Source organism: Carcharodon carcharias, chromosome 5, assembly GCF_017639515.1.
Source record: "Carcharodon carcharias isolate sCarCar2 chromosome 5, sCarCar2.pri, whole genome shotgun sequence".
Taxonomy (NCBI): Eukaryota; Metazoa; Chordata; class Chondrichthyes; order Lamniformes; family Lamnidae; genus Carcharodon; species Carcharodon carcharias.
Genome location: NC_054471.1, coordinates 67913827 through 67932093, shown reverse-complemented (window position 1 = coordinate 67932093; position 18267 = coordinate 67913827). Strand labels below are relative to the sequence as shown.

The 18267-nt window shown below is 44.2% G+C and overlaps 1 protein-coding gene across 1 annotated transcript in view; it reads left to right on the top strand.

Moving 5' to 3' along the window:
• The first annotated feature begins 2634 nt into the window (after positions 1–2634).
• Positions 2635–18267, top strand: part of slc18b1 (solute carrier family 18 member B1) — a 56161-nt gene continuing 40528 nt past the window's right edge. The window contains exons 1-4 of the mRNA XM_041187352.1: positions 2635–2677; positions 7731–7873; positions 9808–9903; positions 12882–12955. Of these exons, the coding sequence (XP_041043286.1) occupies positions 2635–2677; positions 7731–7873; positions 9808–9903; positions 12882–12955 (356 nt within the window). The remainder of the gene's footprint in view (positions 2678–7730; positions 7874–9807; positions 9904–12881; positions 12956–18267) is intronic.

Genomic DNA, 18267 nt, shown 5'->3' with positions numbered 1-18267 from the left:
GTCAGCTACGTTTGCGCTGATATGTTATCAGCCTGTTAAGGCCATTAAGGCAGTCATTGATCTAATTGTTAACACTGCCCGTCCAACCTTAAGGTTGGCAGACAGGCAAAAAGGCCAAGCGGTCTTCGCATTTTTTAGAAAACCTCATCCATGAGTAGGATAAGGTTTCTGAAAGCTTTTATTAAATAAATAAATAAAATTTTCACAGGATAAAAACATGTCCCATCTCATGTGACACAGTCACATGAGGGTACATGTTTAATTGAATTTTATATCCATTTATTTAATAATTACAATAGCCCTTCAATCTCCCTGAGGCAGCTTCATGCCTCAGGGAGACTGAAGTGCTCTTTCGTGTGCATGTGCAAAAGAGCGCTGGCCCCAACTCTTCCTCGTCCCCATGCCTGCACAGGTAGCGCTCGCATATTACGTTAGGCGGGCCTCAATTGGCCCACCCGTGTAAAATGGTGGCGCACAACTGAGTGTGGGTGGTGATTGGCTCCGCGACCGCCCCCGCCCGGTCCTGCCGAGTCCGCCCGCTGCCTGAAAAGTTCAGGCCATGGTATAGGGAATAATATATTGGCATGGATAGAAGATTGGCTAACTAACAGGAAACAGAGAGTAGTCATGAAAGAGTCTTTTTCTAATTGGCAAGATGTAATGATTGGTGTGCCACAGAGATCATGTTGGGGCCTCAACTTTTTACAATTTATATAAATGACTTGAATGAAGGGACCAAAGGTATGGTTGCTAAATTTGCTGACAACACAAAGATAGGTAGGAAAGTAAGATGTGAAAAAGACATAAGGAGGCTAGAAAAGGCTATAGATAGGTTAAGTGAGTGTCATTGGTGAGACCACATCTAGAGTACTGTATACAGTATTGGTCAATTTATTTAAGGAAGGATATAAATGTGTTGGAAGCAGTTCAGAGAAAGCTTACTGGATTATCACCTTGAATGGATGGGTTGTCTTATGAGGAAAGGTTGGACAGGCTAGGCTTGTATCCGCTGGAGTTTAGAAGAGTAAGAGGTGACTTAATTGAAACATATATGATCCTGAGGGTTCTTGATAGAGTGGATGTGGAGAGGATGTTTCCTCTTGTGGAAGAATCTAGAACTGGAGGTCAATGTTTAAAAATAAGAGGCAGGCTGTTTAACTCAGAGATGAGGAGAATTTTTTTCTCTCACAGGATTGTGAGTCTTTGGAACTCTTCCTCAAAAGGTGATGGAAGCAGAGTCTTTGAATATCTTTAAGACGGAGGTTGATAAATTCTTAACAAAAACAGAATTACCTGGAAAAACTCAGCAGGTCTGGCAGCATCGGCGGAGAAGAAAAGAGTTGACATTTCGAGTCCTCATGACCCTTCGACAGAACTTGAGTTCGAGTCCAAGAAAGAGTTGAAATATAAGCTGGTTTAAGGTGTGTGTGTGGGGGGTGGAGAGAGAGAGAGAGAGAGGTGGAGGGGAGGGTGTGGTTGTAGGGACAAACAAGCAGTGATAGAAGCAGTGATGTCAACAACAATAGTACAAAAGAACACATAGGTGTTAAAGTTAAAGTTGGTGATATTATCTAAACGAATGTGCTAATTAAGAATGGATGGTAGGGCACTCAAGGTATAGCTCTAGTGGGGGTGTTTTTTTAAAAAAAATTGAAATAGGTGGGAAAAGGAAAATCTTTATAATTTATTGGAAAAAAGGAAGGGGGAAACAGAAAGGGGGTGGGGATGGGGGAGGGAGCTCACGACCTAAAGTTGTTGAATTCAGTATTCAGTCCAGAAGGCTGTAAAGTGCCTAGTCGGAAGATGAGGTGTTGTTCCTCCAGTTTGCGTTGGGCTTCACTGGAACAATGCAGCAAGCCAAGGACAGACATGTGGGCAAGAGAGCAGGGTGGAGTGTTAAAATGGCAAGCGACAGGGAGGTTTGGGTCATTCTTGTGGACAGATTGCAGGTGTTCTGCAAAGCGGTCGCCCAGTTTACGTTTAGTCTCTCCAATGTAGAGGAGACCACATTGGGAGCAACGAATGCAGTAGACGAAGTTGGGGGAAATGCAAGTAAAATGCTGCTTCACTTGAAAGGAGTGTTTGGGTCCTTGGACGGTGAGGAGAGAGGAAGTGAAGGGGCAGGTGTTGCATCTTTTGCGTGGGCATGGGGTGGTGCCATAGGAGGGGATTGAGGAGTAGGGGGTGATGGAGGAGTGGACCAGGGTAAATTCTTGATGAGCAAGGGATTGAAAGGTTACTGGGGGTAGGTGAGAATGTGGAATTGAGGTTACAATCAGATCACCCATGTTCTTATTGAATGATAGAGCAGGCTCAAAGAGTCCAGTTGTCTATTCCTGCTCCTAATTCATATGTTTCTATGTAAATATAGGTCAGTGATGAAGCAACCAAAGATAGGTGGGCCTAGGACACTACCCTGAGGAAATCCTGGTGCTGAGATGATTAGCATCCAACAACCACAACCATCTTCCTTTGTGCCAGGTATTACTCCAGCCAATAGAGAGCATTAACTTAAATTTTGCTAGGACTCTTTAATGCCACACTCAGACAAATGTTGTCTTGATGTCAAGGGTAGTCACATCCAATGTACCTCTGGGATTCAGCTCCTTTGTCCAAGTTTGCAGCAAGGCTGTAATGAGTCTGAAATTGCTCCTGGAGGAATTCAAACTCTGCAACGGTAAGCATGTTTTCGCTGTGTAAGTGCAGCTTGATAGCACTGTCAATGACACTACCATCACTATGCTGATGATGCAAGTAAACTGAAGCAGCAGTAATTGCCAGATCGGATTTGTTCTGCTTGGCATGCACTGAAGAGTGGTTGGTCACTTGGTTTGATGACAATGGTAGAGTTGAGGGATATACCGAACCAACAGGATACAAATTGTGGTGGAACATAATTCTGCTCATGGAGCAAAGCGTTGCATTAGTACCCAGTTTTAAACTGATAGATCTGTTTCGAACCTAACCCATTTAGAGTTGTGTTTTCCTGGAGTACAGGTCTTCGCTTCTACCACCGGGCTCTTGTCAGGGTCCTAAGCCTTTGCTGTATCCAGTGCATTCAGCCATTTCTTGGTATCATGTGGAGTTAAATGAGTTGGTTGAGAATGGCATCTATGATGCTGAGGATCTCAGTTGAAGGCTAAGATGGATCAACCACATGAGACTGCTGGCTGAAGATGAGGTTTTTTTATTCATTCATGGGGCGTGGGCTTCGCTAGCTGGGCTAGCATTAATTGCCCACCCTAGTTGCCCTTGAGAAGGTGATGGTGAGCTGCCTTCTTGAACCGCTGCAGTGTATGTGGTGTACATACACCCACAGTGTGGTTAGGAAGGGAATTCCAGGGTTTTGACCCAGCAACAGTGAAGGAACGGCAATATATTTCTAAGTCAAGATGGTGAGTGACTTGATGGGGAACTCCCAGATGGTGGTGTCCCCATCTATCTGCTGCCCTTGTCCTTCTAGATGGCAGAGATCATGGGTTTGGAAGGTGCTGTTGAAGGAGCCTTGGAATTCCTGCAGTACATCTTGTAGATGGTACACACTGCTGCCAATGTGCGTCGGTGGTGAAAGGAGTGAATATTTGTGGATGTGGTGCCAATCAAGTGGGTTGCTTTGTCCTGGATGGTGTCAAGCTTCTTTAGTGTTGTGGGAACTGCACTCATTCAGGCAAGTGGGGAATATTCCATCACACTCCTGACCTGTGCCTTGTAGATGGTGGACAGGCTTTGGGAGTCAGGAGCTGGGTTACTCATCGCACTATTCCTAGCCTCTGACCTGCTTTTGTAGCCACAGTATTTATATGGCTAGTCCAGTTCCGTTTCTGGTCAATGGTAACCCCAGGATGTGGACAGTGGGGGATTAAGTGCCGATAATGCCATTGAACATCAAGGGGCAATGGTTGGATTCTCTCTTGTTGGAGATGGTCATTGCCTGACAATTATGTGGTGCGAATATTACTTTTTACTTGTCAGCCCAAACCTAGATATTGGCCAGCTCTTGCTGTATTTCAACATAGACTGCTTCAGTATCTGAGGTGCCGTATATTGTGCAATCATCAGCAAACATTCCACTTCTGACCTTATGATCGAAGGAAGGTCATTGATGAAGTAGCTGAAGATGGTTGGGCCGAGGACACTATTCTGAGGAACTCCAGCAGTGATGTCCTGTAGCTGAGATGACTCACTTCCAACAACCACAACCATCTTCCTTTGTGGTGGGTGTAACTCCAACGAGCGGAGAGTTTTCCCCGATTCCCATTGACTCCAATTTTGCTAGGTCTCCTTGATGCCACACTCGGTCAAATGCTGTCTTGATGTCAAGGGCAGTCACTCTCACCTTACCTCAGAAGTTCAGCTCTTTTGTCCATGTTTAAACCAAGGCTGTAATGAGGTCAGGACCTGAGTGGCCTTGGCGGAATCCAAACTGGGTGTCAGTGAGCAGACTATTGCTAAGCAAGTGCCACTCGATAGCACTGTTGATGACTCCTTCCATTACTTTACTGATGATCAAAAGTAGACTGATGGGCGGTAATTGGCTGGGTTGGATTTGTCCTGCTTTTTGTGTACAGGACATACCTGGGCAATTTTTCACATAGCCAGTTAGATGCCAGTGTTGTAGTTGTACTGGAGCAGCTTGGCTAGGGGCACGGTAAGGTCTGGAGCACAAGTCTTTAGCACTATTGGCGGAATATTGTCCGGGCCCATACCCTTTGCGGTATCCAGTGCCTTCAGCCATTTCTTGATATCAGATGGAGTGAATTGAATTGGCTGAAGACCAGCATCTGTGACGCGGGGGACCTCCGGAGGAGGCCAAGGGTGATCACCTGCTGGGTTCTGGCTGAAGATTGTAGCAAATACTTCAGTCTTATCTTTTGCACTGCTGTGCTGGGCTCCTCCATCATTGAAGATGGGGATATTTGTGGAGCCTCCTCCTCCAGTGAGCTGTTTAATTGTCCAACACCATTCATGACTGGATTTGGCAGGACTGCAGAGCTTAGATCTGATCCATTGGTTGTGGGATCACTTAGGCTATTACTTGCTGCTTATGCTGTTTGGCACACAAGTAGTCCGGTGTTACAGCTTCACCAGGTTGACACCTCATTTTTAGGTATACCTGGTGCTGCTCCTGGCATGCCCTCCTGCACTCTTCATTGAACTAGGGTTGATCCCCTCGCTTGATGGTAATGGTAGAGTGGGGGATATGCCAGGCCATGAAGTAACAGATTGTGTACTGATGGCCCACGGTGCCTCATGGATGCCCAGTCTTGAGTTACTAGGTCTGTTCGAAATCTATCCCATTTAGTACAGTGGTAGTGCCACACAACACGATGGAGGGTAACCTCAATGTGAAGCTGGGACTTCGTCTCCACAATAACTGTGTGTGGTCACTCCTGTCTGCGGCAGATAGGTTGGTATACCTGTGGATGAGGTCATATGTTTTTCCCTCTTGTTGCTTCCCTCACCAGCTGCCACAGACCCAGTCTAGCAGCAATGTCCTTTAGGACTCAGCCAGCTAGGTCAGTGGAGGTGCTACTGAGCCACTCTTGGTGGTAGACATTTGAAGTCCCCCACCTAGAGTTCATTCTCAGTGCTTCCTCCAAGTGGTGTTCCACATGGAGGAGCACCGATTCATCAGCTGAGGGAGGGCAGTACATGGTAATCAGCAGGAGGTTTCCCTACCCGTGTTTGACCTGATCCCATGAGACTTCATGGGGTCTGGAGTCAATGTTAAGGACTCCCAGGGCAACTCCCTCCTGACTGTATACCACTGTGCCGCCACCTCTGCTGGGTCCTGATGGTGGGACAGGTCATACCCAGGGATGGTGATAATGATGTCTGGGACATCTGTAAGGTATGATTCCATGAGGATGGCTGTTGCTTGACTAGTCTGTGAGACAGCTCTCCCAATTTTGGCACCAGCTCCCAGACATTAGTAAGGAGGACTTTGCAGGGTCAACAGGGCTGAGATTACCATTGTCATTTTTGGTGCCTAGGTTGATGCCAGGTTTCATTCCTTTTTTGTGACTGAATGGCTTGCTAGACCATTTCAGAACCAACCATATTGCTGTGGGTCTGGGTCTGGAGTCACATGTAAGGATGACAGATTTCCTTCCCTAAAGGGCATTAGTAAACCAGATGACAATAGTTTCATGGTCATCAGACATCTGCCGTAGTGGTGGGATTCGAACCTGGGTCCCCAGAGCATTACCCTGGCTCTCTGGATCGCTAGTCCAGTGACAATACCACTAAGCTATCACCTCCCCATAAAACATTGCAAATATTTTAACCTTGCCTTTTGCACTGACATGCTGGGCTCCACCATCATTGAGGATGAGAATGTTTGTGAAGCCTCCTCCCCCTCTGTTCGTTGTTTAATTGTCCACCACCATTCATGACTGGATATGGCAGGACTGCTGACCTTTCATCTCATCCATTGGTTGTGGGATTGCATTAGCTTTGTCTTCTTGCATGCTACACATGCTGTTTAACATGCATATAGCCCTGTGCTGTAGCCTCACCAGGTCGGTACCAACTTTTTAGGAATGCCCGGTGCTGTTTCTAGCATGCTGACCTACAGTTCTCATTGATTCAGGGCTTGTCCCCTGGTGTCATGTTAATAGTAGATTGAGGGATATGCCAGGCCATAAGGTTACAGATTGTGTGTGAATACAAGTCTGCTGATGGCCCACAGCGCTGTGGATGCCCAGTTTTGAGCTGTTAGATCTGTTCAGAATCTATCCCATTTAGCACATTGGTAGTGCCACATAACATAGTGGAGGGTGCCCTCAGTCTGAAGATGGGACTTCACTTCCATAAGTACTGTGTGGTGGTCCCTTCTCCCAATATGGTCATGGATAGATGCATTTGTAACGAGTAAATTTGAGAGGACTGATGTCAAGTCAGTTTTATCCCCCTCTGGTTCTCTCGCCATCTGTGCAAGCTTAATCTGGTGGCTATATCTTTCAGAACTCAGTCAATATTGATGCTACCAAGCAACTTTTGGTGATGGACATCCCCCACCCAGGAGACATTCATCCGTGCTTCTTCCAAGTAGCGCTCAACATGCTTTGTGAAAAAATAATCCAAGTGGTTTGGTACGACCCCACTATGCTTTTATTTTGATAGATGATACTAAATACTATACTACACACTTAACTGGATATCAAATCAAAATCTAAGAATTCACAGTATCCTCTGGGTCTCCATCCAAAATATTAATCTGTTTCTTAAAAATGCTGAGCAGCATTTATTGGTTCACTGAAAAATAGTTGAGTTTTAACTAGTCTATTAATTTTTATCTTGATTCATTTTATGAGACATTACTTAACTGTATCTAAATAGGATCTGTGACGAGGGAGTCAGGAGAGGGCGATCTCACACCCATGGGAAGCATATAGTCAAAACAGTTGAATACAAATTAGAGAAAATCAACTTTAAAACTGTGCAGTGCTTTGATACCATTTCTTGAGTGTGGTACTTAGTTATTGACAACAAGACCCACAAAAGATATCCAGGCCCCAAAGTTGGCGTGAATAAGTGCTTCAGGGGGCTGTATTATGATGTAAGACTACTGAAATATGGACTTTTCAACATTGAAAAGAGTAAATGGAGAAGTAACTTGTGCTAGTCTTCACTACTTATTTACTCACATTCAGTATCACCAATTTTTCCTGTAATGTTGTATGGCTTCTGAAAATTGATGTTTACCTCTTGTCTTAAACTTGTGACAGTTTCAGATGATCAAAATGAAAATTCGAGAAACAAATCGCAGAAATGGACAAGGAATGAAATTCTCACACTAGTGTCTGCAGCATCGCTGAACCTTAGCTCTATGATTTGTTATTCAATTTTGACACCTTTCTTTCCAAAAGAGGTAATAAACAAGTCTTAAATTTAGATAACGATGACTTTTTTTTTAAGAGACATCCATGAGAATTTGATTTGTGTAATTTGAGTTGGTTTGGTAACTGCTGCTTAATTATATTGTTTGGTGATATGTTTAGCTATTTTTTACTATTAGAGGATATTGCACTCATGGGGCAGAATTTTCTGCCTGTCGGGCGGGTGGGCCCGACCCAATCTCCGGTGGGCGGGGAGCCGATCCCCGCCAGAGAAACGGGCCCTACTGCCATTTTACGTGGGCGGGCCAATTAAGGCCCATCCAGCGTGATGCCTAGCGGGAAGCACTATACGCTTCCTGTGTGGGCAGGGGGGATTCCCCAAAAGCGAGAGTGCCCTCTTTCACACATGCGCACGAAAGAGGCAAAGTGCAGCCTCAGGGAGGTCGCTTCCACTTTGAAAAAGATTAAAAATAGAAAAAAAAATTCCTTAACATGTCCCCCTCATATGACAATGTCACTTGAGATGGGGCATGTTCCTAATTTACATTATAACTTTATTAAACTTTTTAAAACCCTGCATGAAACCTTATCCTGCCGGTGGATGAGGTTTCATGTTTTCTCTATTTGCCGCCGGGGTTCCTGGCCTGTCCGCCAACCTTAAGGTTGGGCAGGCAGGTCCTTTAATTGTTTAAATGATCCTGTCAATGGCCTCAATTGGCCATTGACAGGTCAGCGGACCCGCAGCTGATTTTGCTGCCCCCCCGCCTTCCTGAAAATTTAAATGGGGCAGGATGACATCAGGGGTTACGCCTGACGTCATCCTGAGTCATTTTACATATCGGCGAGTGGGCCCTGCCCCCTGCCCGCTGACAGCAAAATTCTGCCCATAGAATATGTTTGATCAGCAAACTGTTGGTGAACACTTGATACAAATAATTCTGTTGATGATGCTTTTTGTCAATGGTTTTTCAAAGGCATATATAATTTTGTTTTGGGAACATGTTGCCCTAACAGGTACTCCTTGGATTGCAATAAGTGGCTTGCCTACTTCCACATTTTTTAACAGGTGCATTGGAATGCAACAATAACCTACTGAGGCTATCTAACAGTCTTCTAGTTTCAACTATTTGCATTTATATGGAGTCTTTTATATAGAAAAATGTTCCAAAACAATTCACTGGTGCATAATAAAGAAAACGTGCTGAGCCAAAGGTGGTGATATTAGGAGGGGTTACCAAATGCTTGATCAAAGAGACCGATTTTCATAAGGGTCTTAAAGGAGAAGAAGGAGGTGGAATAGTTTATTGAGAGAATTCCAGAGTACGTTGTAGGGCCAAGGATGTTGGGTGAGTGGGACTTGATGCAGATTAAAATATACATTTTTGATGAGCCAAAGTTTTGAAGGATTGAGATCCAGGAGCTGACTAAGAGAGCACTGTAGCTGAGTTTGGAGGCAACCAGCATGGATTAGTGTTTTAACAGCAGAAAGACTGAGGTAAGTGTGAGATAGGCATCATCAAAGATTGAGGCAGGCAGTTGTAGTGGAGAGGATTGGGAGTTTGAAGTTCGGCTTGGGAATGAATAGGATGTAGAGATTATGAGCAATCGGATTCAGGTTGAGATGGTGGCTAAGGGGTAAGTAGCAAGGGCTCAGAGTTTAGGGTGTGCATTGAACGTGATTTTTCCAATGTATAGCAAGAGGACATTTTGGCTTATTCAAGACTAGTTGTCAAACAAGAAGTTGAACAGCACAAAGGCTTTAAAGTAATTGAGAAAGGTGCTGCAGAGAGCTTGATCCCACCATCGGTGTCTAGAAACTAACTCCCCACCAAATCTGCAGATCATGTTGCTAAATGGCACCTTGTGGGTGAAAGAAAAGGATTCAAGGGGGGATACCAAATGCTTTTAACTATAAGCAGCTTATTAAAATCATGTATAATACATTTATTTTATATTCTCCTTGTAGGCAGGAGAGAAAGGAGCCAGCGCTTCTATTGTTGGAATGATTTTTGGATGTTTTGCTTTAACCAATCTTCTATTTTCACTGGTATTGGGAAAATATGTAAGTATAATATTTCATTTTTGTTCTCTTGCAGGTTTTTAGCCAGTAGCTAAATGGCAATTTTTTTTCATGTTAGGGAAGCACAGTCTGTTTTATTAAACCAGTTTATTACATCAGTTTCTAGATGATCAATTGAATGTTAAAATATTCTCAAGGTACAGAAAATGGCCCACATTTTCTAGGATCTCGCCATTAACTTCCTCAATGAGGGGAGGTGTTTTACTATGGGAGCTGTTTGGAAGGGGACCTTAGTTTTCCAAGTGTTAATGAAAAGCCCATTTTCTCATATGTTTTTGAGACAGAGTCGATAATGACCTGGGGCAGTTTCCAAGTGAGCCCACACACCAGCGGCATCTGCATACTGAAACTCTATGACTGAGGTTTTGGTTTTGGATTGGAGGCAGTGTAGGTTAAATAGTTTCCAGTCTGTCCTATAGATTATCTCCACCCGGTGGGTAATTTGCTGGAGGTGAGGTGCAGTATTGCAATGAGGATAATGGAGAAGCAGGTTGGTGCAATGACAGCCTTGTTTGACCCCATTTTTCACTGAGATAGGGTTTGTGGTGCTCCGTTGGTGAAGATCACAGCATGCATATCATCATGGAGTGGGCAGAAAATGGTGAGAAATTTCTGAGGGCAGTCAAATTTGAGGTTACTCCATAAGCCTTCAGGATTGAGAGAGTCAAAGGCTTTCATGAAGGTGGAAAATGCCATGTACAGCAGTTGGTGCTGTGCTAGCACAGCCTTCAGCTAACTGATGAAAAGAGTATTTGAGGATCTTAAACCTGAGACTAAAGTCATGGTCTATGCTGTAGCAGTGGTCCCAGTGCTCCTATATGCTTTGGAGATTTGGATGACCCACAGTGGCACCTCAAAGTGCTAGAGAAGTACCATCAGCATTGCCTTTGTAAGATCCTCCAAATCTGGTGGAAAGAAAGGCCATCCAGCAGCAGCATCTTCTCCCAAGCCAACCTGCTCAGCATTGAAGCACTTGCTCATAACCAGCTCCAGTGGGTGGGACATGTCAATCGTATGCCTGACACCAGACTCCCAAAGTAACTGCTTTACTCTGAACTCGGTCTTGGCAGAAGACTCCCAGGTGGACAGTGTAAAAGTTTTACATGTGACCTCAAAACACCTCTGAAGAGGTCAAAAGCCCTACGACCCTGACTTGTGACTGACTAAAATGGAGAAAACTCATTCAGGAAGTTATCGAATACATCGAGAGACTTCATTGGGAATGTGCAGATACAGAGTTGAGGCATCGGCAGGAGTGCACAATCTTCCAAATAACCCATCTACCCTACGTGTGTCAGAGTCTGCAGATCACGCATTATCAGCTATCTCAGAACCCGTCGAATCAGAGTGGAAGCATGTCGTCCCTATTCTGAGGAACTGCCTAAGAAGAGAAGAAGGGTTCATATACTACTTTGGGCTACTGTTTTTTACTGCACCAAACACACACCAGAGCCTCCTAGCTTTACTGTGCTTGGGGAGGCACACAGCGATTGGTTTCTCAAATTTACTCTGTCTCTCAGCCTTCTGAGAAAATTTGAGGACTTAAGCTTTAAATGAAAAAGCAGAACATTGAGGGAAGTGACTGTTACCTGCGCCATATGCTGGCTGGCATAGGGAATAACAGGTTAGAAGGCATGGCTGAAAGAATGATGTAGGAGGCAGGGGTTTCAATTCACTGGTATAAGTACTGGGGAAAGAGGGAGCTGGTCCATTGGGATGGGTTCCACTTAAACCAGTTTGGGATCAGTGTCCGAGCAAATTGAATAACTAGGCTGGCAGACAGGGCTTTAAACTAATGTGGGGATGGGTGGGAGGATTCAGGAAAGGGTAAATTCAAAAGTAGCAAGGGAAATGTCAAGGCTCTGCCCTGTCAAGTCCCTTTAGAATTTTATGTTTCAATATGATCACATCTCTTGAGGGTATCTAGAACTATAGAAAATAGTTTCAGAATAAAGGATCACCCATTTAAAACTGAGATGGGTGGATTTTTTTTCTCCGATAGTCATAAATCTTTGGAATTCTCTCTTCCAGAGAGCAGTGGCGGGTAGGTCATTGAATATATTCAAGGCTGCAATAGGCAGAGAACTATAGGGGAATCAATAGTTATGGGGGGGGGGGGGGGGGTGGGCAGGTCAGAAAATGAAGTAATCATACCACAAGGCAGAACAGGCTCAAGAGGACATGTGGCCTGCTTCTACTTCTATTTCTTATATTTTTATGTTCTTATTTCCTATGAGGGGAGCTGGAGTAGAGCAGGCCTTTAAATGCTGGGAGCTGAGAAGAATGAGAGGTGATAAATTGCAAGATATAAAATTCTTACAGGGCTTGACAGGGTAGTCACTGAGAAAATGTTAGTCTCAGAATAGGGGTCCACATCTCAGAATGAATCAGGATATATTTCTTCATTCAAAGGCTTGTGAATCTTTGAAGGGTTATGAATGTTCAGTCATTCAGTATATCCAAGACAGAGATTGATTTTTAGGTACAGAGGAGGTTTAGGGATAGGGGAATGGTGTAGGAAGATTGCATTGAGTTACAGGATCACCCATGATCTTGTTGAACAGCTGAGCAGACTCAAAGCGTCAAATGGCCTAGTTCAGCTCTTATCCCTTATGTTTTTAGAATATACTTTTGTGTGATTACAAGAGCAGACACAGTTGTTCCTGCCCAAAATGAACAGCCTACCTACAATGAATTATCTGGCAATTATAAAACTGACATTACTGCAAATAGATAATAGTTATGGCTTAGCTGACATTAAGTGACTACCCATTTTAAGTGAGGACATTTTAAGTGGTGGAGTCTCTACTTGTGTTTTCATTAAATCAATTGTGCAAGGTTATAGTAAAGCTATTTATGATGTAGTCATACTCGTACAAGTACGCATTCCATAGAAGCATGATGAGACGAGATGTTGTTTTGCTGACTGTTTAAAATGTCTATTGTTTCTATTTTATCAGATTGTGCAAATTGGAGCCAGTTTCATGTTTCTGACTGGGTTGTTTGTTTCTGGCTGCTGTACTATCCTTTTTGGGTAAGTTATCCATTGGATTTTATTTAGTTTTTTACTTGCAATCCAGTCCTGTGTTATTGAATGTGTAAATTGGAATTCAGATTGTGATGGTTTTCCAGCTGTTTGCCACTATCTCAAACAACTTATCTCAACAAACTTTTCAACAGACACTTCAATAAACTACACAGTGGGAGTTGAAATGCAGCTCCAAACACTGAATTAACAGACAAAACTCTTTAAAGTTAAAGAACTAGGATTTGGCCAAACTGATGTTTTTTTTGAGAACCAAAATTCTAATTAGCCATATATTTGAAAGAGGCAAAATTCCCAAGTGTAAACGTTGGTTCTCGAAGATCCTAATGAGGACTTTGCTCAATACATGTATATCTGTACAGTAAGGCCCGGATTTTCGTCATGATAGAGGGGCTCTCCATCGTGGTGAAAATCCTGGAAATGTACAAAATATCTAAGTCCCGCCCCTGAACCTGGCATTTCCCATCTTTGCGGGAGTGAGACTGGAGCCAGGCTGGGTTTTACTCATGCGCAATTCATAGAGGCAGCTGGCCATTTAAATTACAACCTGCCTTCACTAAAGTGGGACCTCAGAAGACCCGAAGTGTGAAACCCAGAGTGTGTGGATTAGAACAGACAAGCAGAGGTCTGAACTTGGGGATTTGTTTGGAAAGCCAGGATACCCTTTGGAGAGGTAAGGCCATATACCCTTTGTATATGGCCTCGGCACACCTGTGGGAGAGGTAAAGCATCCTTTTGGGAGAGGGAAGGCATATTTTGGGAGAGGTAAGGCACCCTTTGGGATTGTTAAAAGTGAACATGATTATGCACTTTGTACACACAAACACATTGGAACTCTTGAGCTGTTAAAGAACTGTCCAGCTGTCAAAGAACTCTTATAGACCTGTCCAGCTGTCAAAGCCTTCCAGGAAATGTCAAAGCTGTTCAGGAACTGTCCAAGGATACTTGTAGAGTTGGCATGGAGGGGGTAATGGCAAATGATGGTGGATGGAGAGCATGGGTTAGCATGAGTTTGCACTAAATTGGCAAAGGGAGTATGGGTCATGGGGGTATGGGGCAGGATGATGGATACAGGGGCATGGGCTGGCATAGGGGGTATGGAGGCAATGAAGGGCCATAGGGAGTGTGTTGGGCGGGGGGGGGGGGTGGTGAGGACTGGAGCGATGTTTTTTTGTTTTTTAATTTATTTAAGCACAGTGCCAGTGCATAGAGGCAGGCCTTGTGCCCAGCCCGCCTCTGCAGTCATTCTGGGGTCGCATGCCCAACCCCAAAAAATCAGAATGAAGAATCCTCACTGAACCATGCAGAATCTAAACCAAAAAGTGTCAGCTTTAATTCAATGTAAGTTCATATACAGAAAGTGAAATAAAAGGAAGGAAAGAATGATTGAGTTAAGGGACAGAGGGCAGAAGGGAAATGTTTTAACATTTTTAATTTTAAAAAAACTCAAGAAATAATTAAAATCTGAAGGAATGAGGCAATAAACTTATAAAAGTTAACTTTCAGTGCCAAGGAGGTTGTTTGGCAATAATTAAGACTTAGTACACTGTTACAATTTCATTCTCACTTGAAAGACCCAATCATGCAGGTTAGAACATGTGGAGTCAGTTTACAAAATAACTGAATGATTGGCAAAGAGAGTATGGATAAATAACATTTATTCAGTTTAGAGGTGGTATTCCGCAAGGATCAGTGCCACCACTGTTATTCATTATTTATATTGATGATTTTGACTTTGCAATAAATAATTCAATATCAAAATTTGCAAATGGTACCAAACTGATGGGGTGGGGGACAGGAGGGGGATTAATTTAAACAGCCCTGATTTCTCCTCTCACTACCCAAATGTAAACAGAAAGGTGTCTTTGATTTTTGATTTCTCCCTGTATAAGTGGTAGCGTATTTTCCCCAACCCTTCCGTTTTGGAGTTAGCCAATCCTCTATTAATAACCCCACAGCAAACTCAAGACATGGTAAAATAAGAGGGGTGGTTAATTTTACACACACACAAAAGGGATTTTGCATTGACTGCCCTTTTTTTGCACTCATACAGTAAAAGAGGGATAAGGGAAAGAAAATGGTTACAGGGCAAGACCATGATAAAAATAAGAGTTATGGCTTCACCTGAGTCCAGGGTCCAGGATTAGTGTCCAAGGAATGTTCTTTTAGATGGCTTTGTCTGGCAGTGTTCCAGGTCTTGTTCCAGGAATTCTGTTTCAGGTTGAGTCCGTTGAAGATGCAGCAAAATATTCTTGTATCCTGGGTATTAGTTCATTCTGTATTGAAATATAGTGTTCTTTCTGGAAATCAGACTTGGAGAGAGATGGAGGTCAAAGGCAGGCTGCTAGCCTGGAGTCCAGTTCTCTTTGGAGGTTAAACCATAACTGAAGATAACAGCTCAAATGTTGGTCATGTGACAGGGTGGTTTCTGGTCAAACTATTCAGCTAACAAGGTGCCCAGTTGGAACCCGTTGTTTTTTGGAGCAGGTTTCAGTGGAGCCATTAGTACAACATTGGAGGTTAGAAGTCACAAATAGCTTTACCTATGCCCATAGCTGGCTGGTGCAGACTTACCATTTACAAATCCTTTGTGTTGGCTTGGCTAGAATGTTTACACAGTACAAGTCACATTCAGGAGGATGGTGAGGTAGCCTTTGTCCATTGGAACAGCTTAGAATGTTCCAGAACTAATAGCATGTGATCAGCTACAGCCATTTTATCAACCCAATAATTTCCATTTTGAAAAACTGTAAGAAAACAATTTTATAAGGTAGCCAGGCTGACGTCGTTATATATTTTTCTTCCTGTCTCCTGGACAGGACACTAACACTGAGGAAGTATGCAACGTAGTAAAAGACAATTTAGAAAACTTCCAGACTCTGCAGTTAAGTGGCAAATTAACTATTGCATGAATAAATATGAGGTGATGCTCGACAGTTCCAATGCGATTTAAATACCTTGACAGCCCTAATAAGTTTATTGACTTTTTGGCACCTTTAATATCTACATTTAACAAGCCCAAAGGGCACTTGACCTCTCCCAAAGGTTTTCCTGGAAATATCCAAAAGGATCCCTTACCTATCCAAAAGGGCACCTTATATCTCCAAAGAACTTCAGCAAGTTTAGACTTTCTCCTGAAAAGTGTAAGGCCCATGAGTTGTAGTTCAGAAACCTGGGTAATGAAAATAGCATGAGACTAGAGGCAGCTGCAATTTTCAATGTGCAGCTGCCTCCATGAACCACAGATGTGCAAATTACAACCCACTCCCCTCCACCCCTCTCCCCTTGGCAAAAATGGTGGGTGCCAGGTTTGGAGACAGGACTTCCAGAACCAGGGCACCAGTGCCATTTTGGCTATGCCAAAGATTCCCTCCAACCCTGTAATAATTCAGGGCCATGTCATTTTTTTTACATGTAAAGAAGGAAATTGTTTTTCACTCAAAGGGTATTAGTGTGCACCCAGACAAGAATTGAATGGTTTTCTAGGAAGGACAGTGACTAAGGGAAGCAGTTATGAAACACTGGGCGGAATTTCCCATTCTGTAGACTACATTTTTTTTTTATTCATTCAAGGGATGTGGGCTTCGCTGGCTGGGCCAGGATTTATTGCCCATCCCTAATTGCCCTTGAGAAGGTGGTGGTGAGCTGCCTTCTTGAACCGCTGCAGTCCATGTGGTGTAGGTACATCAACAGTGCTGCTAGGGAGTTCCAGGATTTTGATCCAGTGACAGTGAAGGAACAGTGATATATTTCCAAATCAGGATGGTGCATGGTTTGGAGAGAATTTCCAGGTGGTGGTGTTCCCATTTAAATGCTTTCCTTGTCCTTTTAGATGGTAGTAGTCATGGGTTTGGAAGGTGATGTCTAAGGAGTCTCAGTGAGTTTCTACAGTGCACCTTGTAGATGGTACACACTGCTGCCACTGTGCATTGGTGGCGGAGAGAGTGATTTTTTGCTGATGGGTGCCAATCAAGCAGGTTGCTTTATCCGTATAGTGTCAAGTGTGGTGGCTGGCACGAAATACAGCGAGATTCCCACTATGCAGTTGGCTGGCTGACCGATCTTCCACTTTTTAGCTCATTAATTATACATCAGCGAGGAGCTCGGCGAATCTCATGGCGGGGTGGGCAGGGATTCACCCACCCCACCGTTGCCTCATGGGGTCAAGTGTCCTGGCACCATATTTAAATGGCACCCGGACAGACATTGACTCACTGTAGATAAAATACTGTGGATGCTGGAACGGACTCGAAACGTTAACTCTGTTTCTCTCTCCACAGATGCTGCTAGCCCTGCTGAGTTTTTCCAGCATTTTCTGTTTTTGGTTCACTCACTGCAGGACAGGTGTGGTGTTGCACAAGGAATCCATGGTACTAAGGAGAACTAAATTGTCAGAAGCACACTTCAGCGAAGCCTTCCTAGAGATTCCCCTCCAGGCCATCTAGGAAAAGAGGAAGGTCCTCTTTCGTTGGGGTGGAAGCAGAAGGTCCTTCCAGCTGATCACACCGGCCCAGGAGGAGGTTGCAGGGGAGGTTAGCACCCATGGCAAACAAAAAAGGACCACTCTGCAGTGCCACAAAAGGATGAATAATTGCTCTGTTCCACCAGGGTACATGAAACTTCTACTGACTCCAAACTCACACTCTCATAAGGGCATCAAGCAGTCTGAGTTAGAGCCTACAAGTATGTCACACACTACTAACAGCTGAGGCAGCAGCACTGAATGAATGCCAGCCACTTTAAGCCCATCATCTCATGTATGATCCTGTACAAGCAACATTTTAATCCCTTACTGGGGAGGGCTCATCAGACACAACAGGCATGCATGCTTCTGAATTGCTTTTATCCATAACACTCACAGTCAATCCATCTGTCTTTATGCAGGACAAGATCTCCCATAACAAAAGGGAGAGAGCCAAGACCAGAGGGGGAACCTCGGAGTTGAGGACACTCTCACTGTTCAAGTAACAGGCTGCAGATTGGGCTCGTCCTGCTTCCAGATGCCCATGCTCTTCAAGGAGTCAGGAAGGGACCATTGGGCACCCAAAAGGAGAGGGACCACCAGCCAGGCAGCCTGGGGTCATCCACCCAGGTCACCCCAAGGGTGCCCTGCCGCTCCAACTCACCTTTGCCAGTGACCCCATCAACTCCAGCAGGTCAGGCCTAGGAGGGTGCACCCGCGCCAGAGCAGGAGACCCTTAACAGGCCGGGTCCCTCAAGGCCTTGAGACACCCGCCAAAGTCCTCTCGGTCAGCAGGTTTGCCTCCACCTCTGCGGATGTTAGGGCTGCACCTAGACAT